This window comes from Protopterus annectens, chromosome 10.part0, assembly GCF_019279795.1.
Source record: "Protopterus annectens isolate FY-2018-M chromosome 10.part0, PAN1.0, whole genome shotgun sequence".
Classification (NCBI taxonomy): Eukaryota; Metazoa; Chordata; order Ceratodontiformes; family Protopteridae; genus Protopterus; species Protopterus annectens.
The window spans coordinates 1473850487-1473868260 of NC_056744.1; the positions used below are offsets into that span (position 1 = coordinate 1473850487).

The 17774-nt window shown below is 42.5% G+C and overlaps 1 protein-coding gene across 1 annotated transcript in view; it reads left to right on the forward strand.

Annotated features, from left to right (window-relative positions):
- LOC122813662 (zinc finger protein 181-like) overlaps positions 1-17774 on the forward strand; it is an 84742-nt gene that overhangs the window by 49705 nt on the left and 17263 nt on the right. The window contains exon 3 of the mRNA XM_044086104.1: positions 7452-7559. Coding sequence (XP_043942039.1) covers positions 7452-7559 — 108 coding nt within the window. The remainder of the gene's footprint in view (positions 1-7451; positions 7560-17774) is intronic.

Genomic DNA, 17774 nt, shown 5'->3' on the forward strand with positions numbered 1-17774 from the left:
CCCTTGGGATGAGAATACTATGCCCATTTAGGATTTAGTTTACTGTGCCTCTATCTAGTAGTGACACAGAGATGACCCCCGGGGTAAACCTACGATCTCCCATCCACTCGTCAAGATTTCTCTTGAAGAGAGTTAGTGAGGGGCTCTGCCTAACATGGACTGGGATTCTGTTCCAGAGTGTAGGGAGCCTCTGGGTTATGAATCTGCCCCTCCAGCATGTCCTATTTATTTCTATGTTGAGGTTCAAATCTCTTGCTCTCATGGCTCTAATGGATTTGGATTTTCTGAGGTGGAGCATATCCATTAATTCCAGATTGGACATGGCCTTGTACGTCAGGCATAGATCACCTCTGAGTAGGCAGTATGCAACTGAATAGAGCTGGAGTTTCTTCAGCCGGGCAGCATATGACATATGTTTGAGACCCTTTATCCTCTTGGTGAGGAACTTTTGGGGTCTTTCCAACTGCTGCAGGTGTCGGGTAAGATACATTCCAAATGGGGCATTGTACTCAATCATGGGCCTGATAAGAGAAGAGTACAGGGTCACAATGACCTCTCTTGATCTAGATGTGAATCCCTTCATGATAAGGTGGGCAATATAGAAGGTCTTCCTAACCACCTTGGCAATGTGAGTGTCAAATGAATGGTTACTGTCAACTTGGGTCCCTAGGCCCCTGATTACCTCTTCCATACTTAATGGATTACCACCTATGTGGTAATTTGTGGGTACCTTGTTTTTCCCAAAGGGTATGACTATACATTTTTTGGCGTTCAGTTTAAGGCCATGGCTCTGGCACCAATTATCCGTTTCTATGAGGCCTCTCTGAAGGATGCTTGTGTTCGCTGGAGTATCAATTATGGCACCCACTTTGCAGTCATCTGCGAACTTTGTCAGCCACAATCTTCCTATGTTTGCTTGCACCTCAGAAAAATAAATGCCGAACAAGAGGGGTCCCAGGACTGAGCCCTGTGGGACACCGCTTGTGACTGGCTTAGAGTCTGACATGGCTCCAGCAATTCTGACCTTGTGGATTCTGTCCTTGAGCCAGTTTGCAACCCATCTTGTGACATATGGGTTTACATTTAAGCTGGTGAGTTTGTCTATGATGCCCAAGTGGGGTATTGTGTCAAAGGCTTTTGCAAGGCCAAGGTAGGCTGTGTGAACTGCCTTACCCTCATCAATGGCCTTAGTGACTGTTTCAAAAAAGTCGACCAAGTTCAAAAGGCAGGATCTGCCCTTGACAAAGCCAAATTGGGTAGGATCCAATGTCTGTAGGCCCCCAATGTCTTTGTTTATGAGTTCCATAATGATCCTTTCCATAGCTTTGCAGACCAGGCTCATCAAGCTTATGGGGCGGTAATTTCCAGGGTCCGTAGAAGCACCGCCTTTGTGGAGTGGGACCACTTTTGCTGTACGCCACTCTTTGGGTACGTATCCTGTAGTAAGGCTAAGATTAAACAGCAGCCTTATGTGCAGGTTTAGTTCCTCTTGGAGTTCATGTAGCATGCAGCCTGGGACACCGTCCGGTCCCATTGTTGCTGTGTTTTTAGCTTTGGAGAGGGCGGCTCTCACCTGGGCATCTGAGATGTTAGGGAGGCTACACTCTGCTGGGATAGATATTTCTTCTTTTGGGGGGGAGGGGGCAGAGAAATTTGCACTGAACCTGTCTGCCAGAATGTTGGCAATGTCTGTGAGTTCAGTGTATTTTGTGTCATTTTGGACTAACTCTGAGCATATCTGGGAGTTTCCACCCAGGTTTCTAACATAGCTAAAGAAGGCCTTGTGATTGTCTTTTGTGTCTTTTGCGATTTTTCTCTCAAAGTTGGCCTTGGATGATTTTATGAGTGATCGTAGTTTTTTGTTAGTACTGATCAGAGATGCCTTCCCTTTTAGGGATTTTGCTCTGTCATGTAGTAGCTTCCTCCTCCTGTTGTAAAGTTTGTTAATGGCTGGGGTCCACCAGACAGGGCACCTGCCTTTGGAGGAATGGGTCTTGGTTTTATTAGGGATTGCATGATCCATGCATTCTTGAAGGTGCCCATAGAAGACATTTATAAAGGATTCAGCGGTGTGGGTTGTGGTTTCCACTGGCCCAGGGGCCTTGAAGGATACCACTTCAGTCTTAAGAAGTGTGAAGTCGGCTTTTGAGAAGTTCTTCACTGTAGTCTTTTGTGCAGGGGGTGGGGGCGGGATGTGGATTTCCAGTGAGATTAATTTATGGTCTGATCTCACCAATGAGGGGTATACTTCCAGTGTGGAGCATTTTGTCCCCATGTTTGTGATGATCAGGTCTAGTATATTTTCTCCTCTTGTGGGAGTGGTGACTAGTTGTTCCATCGCATTTGAGTTTATGAATTCTAGGAACCTTTGGGCTAGGGTGTTGGGGCTTGAGTAATGTTCCCAGTCTATGTTTGGGTAGTTGAAGTCTCCCAATATGATGGTATTTGGAGAGACATTCATACTCTCCAGCATATTCAGGAAGGCTGAGTGGGGTTCCTGAGTTTGAGAGGGTGGTCTGTAGCATGCTACAAACTGTAGGGCAGTTTTGCCTATGGTTAGTTGCACCTGGATGGTCTCCGATGCTTCGTGCATTGCCACTAACCTGGAGGTGTGGGTATCTTTGATGAATATGGATACTCCCCCTCCTTTTGTGGTTCGGTCCAAGTTTTGGGGCCGGAAAGCATGATATGAGGTAAAACCTGGTAGTGCTGGGGTGCTCTCAGGAGCCTTGAACCAGGTTTCAGTCACCGCACAGACATTGATGTTCTCCATACTGAGGAGGGCTTCGAGAGCATGCATCTTGAGGTTTAGACTTCTGGCATTGAGCAGCATTACCCTTAGTTTTTTTTCACTTGTGTTTTCTAGGGAGGTGGGTTTGTCTTTTGAGCCTTGCCTAAAAAAGGCACTATGGGGGTGGCAAGAGCCTTGGCCAATATCCGGAAGCCCAGGGGTGACAGGTGCAAGCCATCCCTTGGGAAGCAGCGTAGCTTGTCAAGCATGTCATCCCAAGCAGACAGACATTGGATCCCCTTAGAATGACACCAGTAATTAAGCCAATTGTTAAAGCTGATCATTTTGTCTTTGTACTGTGGCATCATTCTTGGTGAGGGTAAGATGCTGCTCTGGGTCAGGATCATACCGGCCTGGGCTACATAATCAGAGAGCTCCTCTATGTCTCTTTTCATGTAGTCCAGGGAGGTACGTCTCAGGTCATTCACACCAGCATGGACAATGACTGAGTCATATTTGTACTTGCTTTGGAGTGACCTGAGTGCTTGTGTTATGTGGTGGATTCTAGCGCCTGACAGGCAGCTTACTGTAACCTTTTCCTTGTTCAGTCTGGTGAGCGGGACGTCAGTGTGTCTGACTATGGAGTCACCTATTACAAGTGCATCTGGCATGTTGTTTGGCCTTAAGGGCTGTGACTGTTTAGCACACTGACTTTGTGAACTATGTGTTGCATGTGCTATGTCTTGAGGTAGTGGCCGTTTGGGTGTCTGCTTTGGAGGCCTCTGTTGTTTTGGTAGATTTTTAATAAGAGCTTCTGAGTATGTTTTTGTGTGTTTATGTGTTTGGTTTGCTGTTGTGATAGGTCTATGTGAGACTGGGTTTGTGGTGTGCGTGGTTACCGTCTCCTCCTGACTGGTTTTGCCAGTACTGAGTTGAGAGAGCTCAGCCTCCAGTTTGGCCAGTTGCATCTCTCACATATATTTGTATTTGTTGGGAGGAGGGGAGGGCTGTCTGTGTACATGAGGCAATTGTAACATTGCCTCAAGATTCCCAGATTCACCAGCTGAACAGGAGAGGATGCCAGCAACTGACCCTTCGACACTAGAATAGTGTAAAGGATTGCTGTGTAACTGAGTCAGAAAGGACCTATAGGGAAATGGGTACTCAAGGGGATTTAGGTGAATGAAGTACTTTCTTTTTGTTTGAGTGCTTTATCTGTATAAAAATGCTTTAGGAGCAAGTGCTGGGCTTTTCAGATAGAGAATAGACTGTTTAGATTGCAAGTAGAGCAGTTCTAAGGGAAAATTTGAAGAGCAGACTTTGCGGAGCCAGAAATAGTTTAAACTTGATTAACCAGCGCTGCCGATGCTGCTCTATGAGCAACTTCACGCGGGCTTTATAACAGGGGGATGAAAAGAGTTAGGAAATGGCCCAAAACGGCCAATAAACTACAAGTTGCTGGGCTGGAACCACTCCTTTAGGGACAAATAGGCTGCTCAGTGCTCCCCACTCCCACTGGTGAACAAAGAAGCTTCCTCTCATCCAAATAAGGATATGGACAACACAGGAACTATGACACAGCCCAGGGATCAGCAAAATCTGAAGACTGGACTATTCTAGTTCAGTAAAGGCAGGAAAACAAGGATATTTTTTTGTTTTTTTTGTTTCAAACAGACAAAAAGATACAGTAACAAACAGTAAATGCTTTAAATCGGCTAGCGCACTTGAGTGTGTTAGCCTAACAGTTAAATTAAGCAAAAAACAAACTTTTTAAAGTGCAAACAGTTCAGAAGCAAACACAAATACAGTAGATCAACTTGCAGAGCTAGTTTAGTAATATGAAAATGCTTTTAGGCGAAATACAGTCAAAATACAGCAGTCAAAAAAGAAGCCAGAGAAATACTTATAAATCAAAGTAAAGTCACTCTCACTCTCTGCTGCTTGTAGAACTCTGCAGGACACCACAAGGAGCTGTGCTGAGTCGTATACAAGCGCAAAAGCTCGCTAAAGCGGGCTTTATAGCAGGGGGTTAAAAAGAGCTAGGAAATGTCCCAAAATGGCCAATAAACTACAAGTTGCTGGGCTGGAACCACTCCTTTTGGGAAAAATAGGCTGCTCAGTGCTCCCCACTCCCACTGGTGAACAAAGAAGCTTCCTCTTATCCAAATAAGGATATGGACAGCACAGGAACTATGACACAGCCCAGGGATCAGCAAAATCTGAAGACTAGACTATTCTAGTTCAGTAAAGGCAGGAAAACAAGGATACTTTTTTGTTTTTTTGTTTTTTTGTTTCAAACAGACAAAAGGATACAGTAACAAACAGTAAATGCTTTAAAGGTTAGTAAATATAATGTAATACGATACAATACAATACACTATAATATAATATAATATAATATAATATAATATAATATAATATAATATAATATAATATAATATAATATAATATAATATATAATGTGTATAACTTAATTAAAATCCTTACACGCCATTGGTGTACTGAAAATAGGTTAACATTGAATGCGAGTAAGTACCATACTGTCACTTTTGGCAGATGACTCTCATTTACAATTTACAGCATAACCTGTACTACACTGCTGAAAGGCATGCTTGCAAGGGACCTTAGCACCATGGTTGCCATCTCCTTCTACTGTTAAGCACCATGTAGCTTCAGTGAACAGGAAGTTCTGTTGAACACACCTGATCTCTAGAGGTATCACTTCCAAGTCTAAGGAAGTCTCCATCCAATGAACTCCATGCTGATCCAATCGGTTATAGAATATAATACCCTCTTTGTTATGTAAATATTCAGGCACATCATCCAGCTAGAAGAACCCAGTGGGTCTTACTAAAAAATGAGTAAATGGATTATAAAGTCTCACTAAAGATTTAAATGTCTACCAACATATGAGTAAAGCACATCGAAGGGCAGGTATATTGCCAAACATATATACCTCTCTAGTACAAACTACACTTGCATATAAAACACAGTCCATGCATCCTTCAAGATCGACCTTGCTTGGATGGTCATCCATAAATTCTTTTCCAGCCTGACTTTCTTTGTCTTTCTAAAAGGCAGATGTACATTAAGGAGAATATGGTCTCATGACTTACTTGGCTTGTAATTCCTTTGATCTTGTGGTCATATGAGCTCATTTTAATCTGTAGTCACCTTAAACTGCTACCCATACTGTAGAACTATACATGAAGATAGCATTTTATTATAAGAGCAGCTGTTTACAAAGCTGTCAAAAATCAGAAACCCCAACCAACAGCAAAAATGCAGGGTGAATTTAATAAAAGGAAATAATATAAAATGGGATTGGTAACAACATCTTTAATCAACATGTAGATGTAGTAATGCAAGACAATCATTTTCAAATTGAAGATCATCATCAAACAGAATATCTGTAAATGTTAAAATATGAAATCCAAGATGTCAGTATAGTGATTCTGTATGGATAACAGCAAACTGGATAACATAGATATGCCTGGTAATAAAAAATCCTCCATTTGGAAGAATCGCAAAGAGGGAGCTGTGTCCGCTACAGCCTTATAAAACTGTATTGTATTGTCATTAATGAATGGCATTGCCTGACAAGTAAAAGGATATCCACTATGCAGTGTGAATTGGCATGTAGGGGACTGGTATGTGTTGTCTATGAAGCAGCTCCCAGCCTGTCCGAAGTGTGGCTATGCCGGTTGTTGCATCACTCCACGACTTTTAATACAAATGCAATGGGCATACCTTTTTATCTTCAAAAGAAATTAACTGTTTTCATAATATCTATTCATTGAACAAAGGAGAAGCCAGTTTTAGGCTTGCTTCTCTCTGGTCAGGTGACCCGTTTGTTCTCAAATTTGAAAACTTGAATGTAGGATGAGCAGTGTGGAAGAGATGTATCTCATCTCAGATTTTGAATTACATAACTCACTTGCTTTTATGTAAGTTCTGCCTATAATATTAAGTCTCTGCACAAGTGACTTAGATAAACATCATTGCTGTTTATCAGTTTTCTTTGTGCTTGTGATTATTGTCTGCAATAATAGATTTTGCAATTCTTGCCACATTTTTGGTGTTTTTTCTTTTCTCCCTTCAGCTGCCTACCCAGTGCCCATGTCCATTGCTGTTCTTCTAGTTGCATCCTTAGTCTCTTAACCATCTCTGATAGGGCTGAGGCCAATGTGGAACTTGATTGTATCCTGGGGGGAGGTCTGGCTGTTCACATCCACTGGGGGTGTCTGTTTTTATTACATACTTCTGTTGCTTTCTCGCTTTACTTTGGTTCCTTGTGGTACTTCTGAGGGGCAAGCATACAGTGGTAATGTGTGACTTATCATCCCACCTCCACAGCAACTCAGCCTTGTCTCTATCATGTTCCCCCTTTGGTGACTCCTCCTAGTGTGACGTCCCCAGCTTCCACAAGAGATCATTGCAGGAGACACCGACTGAACCCCAGACATCCGAGGCGCTGTTCAAACTCGAGTTGCCTGGGCTATACTTAGGGCTTTATCCATTTAGGCCTCTGGAGTGGTTTAGTAGTTCTTGTTACTTTTATTGTATGCTGCCATTGTACAATGGATAGGTTTTACCTAAACTAGTTCATATTTCAGCCTTGCTGCTGTGCAGCTGCAACATTTTTATCACTATCCAATAATCAGAAATGTAACAGAGGGCACGTCTTGGAGTATGTTTTAACCATGCATTTTTCATTTAGGGTATAACATCCCAGTGAAGCAGCTGTTGCTGTTGGTTACAAATCCTGGTATAACAAAAGAAGATGTGATAAAGCTTGAAATGGATCTTCCTGATGTCTTTTCCATCAGTAAGTAAATGTTTAGGTAAAGAATTGACATGGGTTTTCACTTTATATTTAGAAAAAGAGTTAAATAATTGTTGAAAGACAAGAGTTTGAGAGGTAATGAATGATCCCTTCTTTCCAGAGGTTAACAAATAAAAATGATGAGTGCTTGTGAACATGAGAAGTGTAAGAAAAATTCTTGATTATACCATGACCCCCCATTAATATTCCAAAACATGCACGCTGATTGGCCAGCGTGCATGTTGTAAATTGACTTATACTAATGAAAAAAGGTCCGGTCGCCCGGACTTTTTCCATTAGTATAAGTTTCTTTTAAAACACTGTCTCGCTATGTTAAAAGAGTTTAACATAGCGACACAGGTTTAAAAAAGCAACGGAGATCTCCGTTGCTTTTTTTAAAGCTGTCTCGCTATGTTAAACTCCTTTAACATAGCAACACAGTGTGTAAAAAGCAACGGAGATCTTGCTTTCTCTGTTGCTTTTTTTTTAAACCTGTCTCGCTATGTTAAATGGGTTTAACATAGCGAGACAGCTTTAAAATAAGCAACAGAGATCTCCGTTGCTTATTTTAAAGTTGTCTCGCTATGTTAAACCCATTTAACATAGCAAGACAGGTTTTAAAAAAAAAGCAATGGAGAAAGCAAAATCTCTGTTGCTTTTTACTGTTTCGCTATGTTAAATGGGTTTAACATAGCGAGACAGCTTTAAAATAAGCAACAGACATCTCCGTTGCTTATTTTAAAGCTGTCTCGCTATGTTAAACCCATTTAACATAGAGAAACAGTAAAAAGCAACGGAGATCTTGCTTTCTCTGTTGCTTTTGGCCACAGCTCTGATGTACTGTGTAGGCATGCGCAGTACATCAGAACTGCCGCGGATACCAGACAGCTGCGGAAGGGCAGCAAAGAGGCATTATACAATGCCATTATTTAAGAAAAGTAATTATTTCTTTTCTTAAATAATGTCATAGTATAATAGCAATAACCCACTTCTGGGTGTGGGTAATGCGGGATTTACCCACGTTTGTCTTTGTTTGGTCCCTCGGGCTTCGCCCTCGGGACCAAACCACGCCAACCGTGGGTAAATCCCGTATTACCCACACCCAGGCATGGGTTATTGCTATATTAATCTAGAGTAGGCCAGTGTGATAAAATATTGAAGTTATAGTGTTCTTTCCAGTATTTTGTGAAGGTGCAGACTGTGATGCCCGTGCACTGGCCCAGCAATCAAGGTCCTCAATCCTCACCACTAACACCAGTGAGAGGCGTCAATATAGGGAAAGGATAATAAATACACACACAGTAAAGTACAATTTCCATTAAGAGCACACAGAGATCACAGTCAGTCTGGGGCTGGTTTCTTCCTTTCTCTCCAGGTCCCGAATAAGACTATCCACTGGCACAGCTATAGGGTCCAGATCTCAGCCTAGTGGACAAGGTAAAACCTCCAGCACCATCTCTGTCCATCCAGTGCTTTGTCTCCCTACCCAAGTAGCTCACACACACACACACACACACACACACACACACACACACACACACACACACTTTGAGATAAGAGTTTATACAACCACACAGATACTCCTGGGGAAGGTGGCACAGTTTCTCCAGCTGTGCCCGTTTTACCCAAACTATACAGTAGAAATCACTGCCACCACGCAAGTAATATTTATCAGCTACTCAAAGGCCCTTATGAAAGGGTGTCCAATTATACTGTGCAATATTATTATCCAAATGATAATTGCACCCAAACAGTCAAAACTTATTTGGAGTGACTTGGTACAGTATCACTATATACATGCAATGTACTCTTAGAGCTTAAATTATCTGTACACAAAACAGCCACAGCTGAAAGGTCTTAAAATATTTAATAATAAATAAAAAAACACAAGACAATACTTCTTACTACACAGTGCCAGTCAAGAGTTCAGAGATCACAGAGAAATACTTAAAATAATACTACAGTAGAAAAGTTCTGACATCAACACAGAAAAACACTTAGTCTAATCTTCCTAATTCCTAGCTATTTCTAAGAGAAAACACAGATGTTCGTCGTATTTCACTGTTGCAGTCATGACTGTAGGGTTCTCCCCTGCCAGCAGGCAGCCCTCGGTCGGCCAGAATCCCAACGTCTGGGTCCGGCATCGGCTGTTCAACCATGCTCCCTGACGTCAGAGCGCCAGGAGTACAAAGCTGACAGCCGACGCTATCTTCTCCAGTCTTTCTTGCCGTGTGGTGATAGCAGTTCGCAAGTGCCACTCGGCTGACTCCTGACAATTTTTTCTGATAAACTTCAGTCCGAAGACTTTCTTCTCCACTCAAAGCTAAGTACCCCGTTGGGGAAACTTTTTCTTGCTCCAGTCCGATGTCAGAAAAAGTTAATAATTGTATTTCATATGGGAAGCAAATACCTCATAAGGATTTTCATTCTTACTGTATTCCTTGCTTAGGCCCTGACCACGACGTAGCTTGTTGTCGGTTTTGTGCTAGATTCAATCAACGTACAATTAAACAAAGGTACGATTTTGCTTTTCATTACTTCGGTAGGTGCTTTAACTACAAAATGTCGTCGGATACGGTTCCGGCTACCGGAGTTCACAAACGTCGCAAGGATAAAGACAGGCCTCCGAGGTCCAAATCTGATGATAGCGCACAAGCAGAGCCAGCTTCAGATTTGGCTGTCGTCAGTGAGATGCTTTTGCAGCCCCTGTCGTCGGCCATTTCAGAACCGATGGCCGAAATGAACTCTCATGAGGAGCCAACCAGGCCTTTGAATATTTCTATTGCAGAACCTTCGGACAATGCTCCTTCGGATGGGTCCGGAGCCCATGTGCAGGTACCGGCTTCCGAAGGGGTTTTCAGGCCTACTCAGCTTCTAACAAAGGCAAAGCCAAAGACAAAGGCAAAGACTCCTTCTAAATCAAAGACTGCAACACAGGACTCTTCTGAACCGGCTCCCAAGTCACAGAAACAGTTACTCAAAATGGTGGAGGATTTACTCACTATGATTAGGGGTTCTCATCCCCCTCTAGATAAAAGGCCAAGGCAGGATGTTTATTATGATTCCTCTGAGCAGGCTTCTGTTTCTTCAGTTTCTTCTTCTGATCAGGAATATTCTTTCCCTCCTTATGAGGATTCTGATGCTGAGGAATCCATTCCTTCAGCTTCTCCCCCTGAGGATTTCTCTTTTGGTGAAACTTTGCATGAAATGAGGGAACATTTCCACTGGGAAGGACAGGAGTATTCAGAATCTAAGAAAAGACTAAGGGATTTTCTTTTTCTCCCCCAACATAGACCCCTGGCTATCCCTCCTGTTTTGGATATTGTGGATGATGCTTTTTCGGAGGCTAACTTAACCCCTGACTCTTTTCCTCCTGCTCCTGTTAAGCCTGATAGATATTACTGGGTTCCTGATTCCCACCAGTTTTTATACAAGAACCCTTCTGCTGACCCTGAAACCATTTCTCAGGGTCCTAAGGGAGTTAAGGCCACTTCTGCCAAAAATCCCATTCCCACTGAAAAGGATTCTAGATCTTTAGAAAGATGGGGCAAAAAAGTGTACACTTCTGCTACTTTTTCCATTAGGGCTTTAAACTGTCAGTTTCATATGCTGAAATACCAGCAATTTCTCTTGTCTGTTTTAAAACAAAAGCTTACTTCCATTTCTGCCTGTGCAGATGATAAGCAATTACATGACTTATTGCATGCCACTAAACAAGTTGGGAAGCATGGTTTACACTGTGGATTTGATGCCTTGGAGGCTTCTTGTAGGGCTGCTGCCTCCGGCACAGTCATTAGAAGGCATGCATGGCTAAAGGAACAAAATTTGCCAGAACAAGTAAAAGCTAAATTATTGGATGCTCCTGTTCAGCATAATGTTTTGTTTGGATCAAAAGCTGAAGAGGTGATTAAAAAGATGGAGGATAAGGCAAAATCCATGCAAACAGTCAAAGATTTCTTACAAGTACAGCCACCAAGATTTAGCAGGAATTGGCCTTCAAAAAATTGCTCCTTTCCCACTTCAGACAGGCCTCAGAGGGGTAGATATAGACGCTCCAAAGGAAGGCCTCAAACACAAGCTTCTTATAGACCAAGACAGTGGACTGCTTCCACCCCTAGGGGAGGAGAGGATAGGTCACAAACTCATAGGAAACAAACTCAATGACTTCCTCTGTTGGGCTGCAGGAACTTCTTGCCTGGAAGCCCCCCTCGGAGGAAAACTCTCTCTTTTTTATCAAAATTGGACTCATATAACCCAAGACAAGTGGGTTCTGGATGTGGTTTTAAGAGGTTATAAATTCCATTTTCATACCCTGCCAAGGCCAAGCGGATGGCCAGACCTTCCAAAACATCAATGGACAGAGGCCTTAAACCAGGTGGAAGCTCTTTTGGCTTTGAAAGCCATAGAACCGGTTCCACTTTCAGAGATGGGACAAGGTTTTTACTCAAAGCTCTTTCTAGTCCCCAGGAAGCAAAACTCATGGAGACCCATTCTGGATCTGTCAGTCTTGAACACCTTTCTAGAGATTCCAAAATTCAAGATGCTTACTCTACAGCAACTACTTCCAATGCTATCCAAAGATACATGGATGGTAACTTTGGATTTAAAGGAGGTATATTTACACATTCCCATCAGGCAGGAATGCAGAAAATACCTCAGGTTCAAAGCCGAATCGAGGCACTTTCAATTCTCTGCGCTGTCCTTTGGATTGTCTACTGCGCCCAGAGTCTTCACCAAATGCCTGGCTCCAGAAGTAGCTTACTGCCAACTCAAGGGAATTCAAATTTACCCTTATCAGGACGATTGTCTAATTCAGGCAGACAACAAAGATGTCTTACTCCAGCATCTAGAGTTTGTACAGAACCTCCTCAAGTTCCTGGGATTCTCTGTAAACATAAAAAAGTCAAATTTGACACCCTCACAAGATAACTTTTCTGGGTGCTCTTCTAAACACCACAACCCAGATGGCATTTCTGACATCCAAAAAACAATGACAGCTGGCTTCAACTTTCAAAACCTTGGCAAGTTTAACTCAGCTATCTGCAAGGAGATTCCTGCAGGCTTTGGGTTACATGGCCTCCTGCATCCTTCTCGTACCATATGCAAGACTACACATGAGGAAAATACAGTGGTACCTAAAATGTGTATGGTCTCAGCATTGCCACAGTTTAGACATACTGATCTCCATCCTGCCTTGTCTTCAAAAGGAATTCCTTTGGTGGTCCAGGGCATGTACTCTAAACAAATGGAAACCCTTCTGTCTGCCTCCTGCCACTCAGATTCTAACCACGGACGCCTCGGATTATGCTTGGGGAGCCCATTTTCAGGGCAGCTGTCTGCAGGGACTTTGGACAAAGGATCAGAAGCACCTGAATATCAATTTAAAGGAAATGTTAGCCATTCAGAAAGCTCTAATTGCCTTCAGGATTCTTCTACAACCAGGACAACTACTAATATGGACAGACAACACCACAGTTATGTGGTACATAAACAAGCAAGGAGGGTCTCATTCCTACCCCCTTTGCAGACTAGCTATGGATCTATGGAACACAGCTTGAGCTTGCAATCTTCAAGCTCAGTTTCTACCAGGGAAGCTAAACTTCCTGGCAGACTCTGAGCAGAAACCTTTCAGATCCACACGAGTGGATGCTGGACACCAAAATATTCAGGATGATAACAGCAGTCTGGGGATGTCCTCACATAGACCTCTTTGCATCATCAACTACAGAATTTTTGCACCAGGACTTTCCACAAAGAAGCTTGGAAAGTAGATGCCCTATCATTCAGTTGGAGGAACCTCTCGGGATATGCCTTTCCACCTCTTCCTCTTCTTCCACGGGTATTATTAAAGATAAAACAGGACAAGCCCAAGATGATAGTCTTGCTGGCCCCAAATTGGCCTCGACAGTTTTGGTACCCAACTCTAAAAAACCTATGTCTGGAGCCCCCTTGGCTTTTACCTCAATCTCCGAACCTTCTGTCCAACTTCAGGGTCAGGTTCTACACTCTCATGTCAGAACTCTCAACCTGGTGGCCTGGTTAATCCAGGGCCTTTGATTTCTTCTTTCCTACCCAAGCAGGTTATGGATGTCATTTTAGAAGCCAGATGTCCTAGCACTAGAAAATCTTATGCAGGAAAATGGAAAAGATTTTGTTCCTGGATGCAGGCTCAGGATTCTGGTCCTCTTCTTCTGAACATTCCTTTACTTTACTTGACAGATCTCTTACATAAGGGTCTCTCTTTTTCTTCCATTAAGATACATGCCTCTGCTATTTCCGCTCATTATAATACAGACCCTCCAATCTTTTCCCTCCAGCTCATGAGACAGTTTCTCAGAGGAGCTAAGAACGTAAGACCTCCTAAATCTCCTCCCATTCCTGCTTGGGATCTTAACTATGTTTTGGAAAAACTAACCTTGCCTCCTTTTGAGCCTGCTGCCTCTTCTGACATCAAGTTTTTATCTTGGAAGACAGCTATCCTGTTAGCCCTAACGTCTGCCAGGAGAGTTTCAGAGTTACAAGCTCTTATGGCTGTGGAACCTTATATTATTTTTCATCAAGACAGGGTGTCTTTGAGGACTAATCCACCTTCATGCCTAAGGTGGTTTCCAAAGTGGCTTTAAATCAAACTATCCACTTGCCAACTTTTTTCCCCACTCCTCAAAATAAAGGGGAAAGGATCTTACATTCCTTGGATGCACACAGACAACTACGTTTTTACCTGGACAGAACCAAGGACATCAGAAAATCAGAACAATTGTTTGTTTCTTATGCTTCAAGTTCCCAAGGTAAAGCCATTTCAAAACAGACCATTTCTAAATGGATTGCTCATGGAATCAGAATTTGTTATTCACACCAGGGAAAGCAAATCCCAGGGAGTATACAGACTCATTCCACCAGAGATGCTGCCACTTCTGCGGCCTTCCTCAGGGAAGTTCCTACTAAACTTGCAGCTTGAAGCTGCAACTTGCAGTTCAGTGCATACTTTTTCTAAGCACTACAATCTACCTCTCTACTCTAAGTCTAGGGCAGGCTTTGCCTCTGCAGTCTTGTAGGGCCTTTTAGCCACTCCTTCTTCTTTATGACCATCTCCCCTTCTTTCAGCTTTGGGATTCTACCCTACAGTCATGACTGCAACAGTGAAACACGATGAACATAGTACAGCTGTGTACACCTACCATAAATGTAGATGTTCGAGTGTCTTCACTGTTGCAGTCTGGGTTTCCCTCCCTCCTGTCCCCTCTTATTTCTACTTTTGTGTGGTTCCTTTTTTCACCATTCTTCTGAGGTGTATTTGCAAGGGATTTGGGACCTTTCTCATTTTGGGACTCCTGACATCTGGGGCAACAAAAACTGGAGAAGATGGCGTCAGCTGTCAGCTTTGTACTCCTGGCGCTCTGACGTCAGGGAGCATGGTTAAACAGCCAATGCCGGACCCAGACTTTGGGATTCTGGCCGACCGAGGGCTGCCTGCCGGCAGGGCAGAACCCTACAGTCATGACTGCAACAGTGAAGACACTCGGACATCTACATTTATGGTAGGTGTACACAACTGTACTTTCTAAAATCCTACTTACATATAGACACAGGCAGAGTGGCGAGTTGGATGTTCTCAAGACAAATGCTCAAATGCTGTCATTCTTTCTGTCCTTAAACTGATAACACAGTACCACTGGTTCATTTCAGATTACATTATTTCTTTCTGGTTCTCAGGCTAAGAGACTCTCAGAGGTTAATAGCCCTTTTGATCTTGCAGTTGGTCAGGAACCAGAGCAATCAAGAAATTTTACATGCAAATTCTAGCCATTAACTCTGGCCTCAAAACAATTGGCAGAATGCCTCTATCTAGACATCTTGGCTCCGAGTTTTGACATCAAAGAATTGACTTATCAGCTTTGTTACAGCAGAGTGCACTGTTGTTACATTTTTGCAGTTCCACATTTAACACCATTTTTTTCCCATTTAAGAGAACATGCCCATGGCTTATATTAATATTTACAAATGACAGAATTATCTACAAAATTCTGTCTGGCTAGGCTGGCAGACTTCTCCTATCTTCACACAGACATAATGGACTTTGACAGTATGATAAAATAATGAGGTTATAATGTCGCTGCTAGTATTTCACAAGAAAGCAGAGATGTGTACTAGGAACAGATACCCAGGACTTTGAAAGCCTGAGAAGGTATAAAGCTGATGTAAGAATGAAAGGTGCTGTGGGGAAATCCTTTTTTAGTGTATTAAAAATAAGATTTCATCAAATGACTGAAAAAGTAAAAATCATCGAATTATAACCAGATTTCACATAAAGTAACACAAAAGCATATTGAATTAAAACAAAACACGACTATCTGTTATTATCATCATCAACTCCCTATTTTCACATTTTCTGCATGGGGTCAGGGTGTTGTGTTATCTTATATAGCAGCTAGCAGCTGACCTTCTCCCAGCTGAGTTTCTGCAAAAAGCAGCTGAGGCCATTTCCTATCCTGTCTCCATAATCGTAAACCGTACCTTGTCAGAAGCCTTCATCCCCTCCATATGGAAAATGTCCCACATTATTCCTCTCCATAAAGGTGGTAGCTCACTAGAGCTAACCAACTACAGACCTATAGCTATACTCTCACCCCTGGCCAAAATTATGGAAAAGTGTGTCCACAAACAACTGATGGAACACCTCACCAAAAATAAAATTCTAGCTAACTCCCAACATGGCTTCAGGCCAAATCACAGTACCACATCAGCCCTACTATCCTTTTCTAATACCATCAATAACTTCAGAAACAATAATAAACTATCATCTGCTCTTTTCTTAGACCTCTCCAAGGCCTTTGATATGGTGAACCACATTCAACTCCTCCATACATTAAAAAAACTATCACTCAGCAATTCCACGCTGAAATGGCTCCAATCCTACCTGTCCAATAGGCAACAGGCTGTTCTATGGCAGGACAAATTATCTACATGCCTACCTGTTACACTTGGAGTTCCCCAAGGATCTATTCTTGGCCCTCTTCTCTTCACCATCTTTGTTAATGACCTGCCCACAATCACCCCCCATGCCACATGCATTCAATATGCAGATGATTCAACTATCATCAGCACTGCCTGCAACCTGGCAGACCTGACTGCTTCAACCCAAGACACCTTCAGCCTAATAGAAAAATGGTTCTCAAGTCGACAACTAGTTCTCAACCCCAACAAAACAAAACTGCTTACTTTCTCATCCACTAACAAGACTCTTCCCCCACCTTCTCTATTACATCCTCCAATGGAATCACTATATCACCAGAAGCTCACACAAAGCTATTAGGTGTTACCATTGATAACTCCCTTAAATTTGACACCCATTTCAATCTTACCATCAAAACCGTCAATAAAAAGCTTGGCTCTCTCTATAAAGTAAAACACTTTCTCACTCCTCACGCTAAAATTACAATTGCCAGCACACACCTACTATCAACTCTTTTCTATGCCTCCCCCCTCTTTACAAACCTAAACAAGACAACCCTTAACAAACTTGCTTCTTGTTACAATCACATAGCTAGATTTGCCACAAATTCCACCTTTAGAACGCACCACTGCACTAACTTGAAGCAACTAGGGTGGTTAGAGTTTTCCAGCCAACTCCATTTCAACCAACTCAAAACGGCTCACCAGATACTGTATCACCCAGAGAAAACACCAGCTTTGAAAAACATCATTCACCCCTATATTAACCTGCAATCTTTACGCTCCTCCAATAAGATCTTAGCTCAAACTACCAAAGCCAATAATTCTGCTGGGGATTCTCTATTCTCAAACTTTGTAGGTAAAATGTGGAACTCCCTACAGACCATGCTCACCTCAGAACCCTCACTCCTGCAATTCAAAAAAAAGCTTAAACCCCATCTCAATACTCTCTGGCAATGTCCCTGTTCCAAACCTGATTAACCACTATCATTTACCCTTCTCTTACCTCACTATCCTTAACCGCTTTTTAACAAGGTGCCTCGCCTTTGTAACTGACCTATGTTTTTTTTTATATGCTGCTGTTATTTTTTTCCCAAGATGTGATGTATCTTTATATTGTATTTAGAACTCAACTATCTTCCTTTTTTTGCATTAACAATGTTCATATGTCTGTTATGTACTTGGAGCTTTTCTCCCCGGGCCTCCACTGAAAATGGACATGTATCCAGTCGGACTCTCCCGGTTAACAAATGTAAAATAAATAAA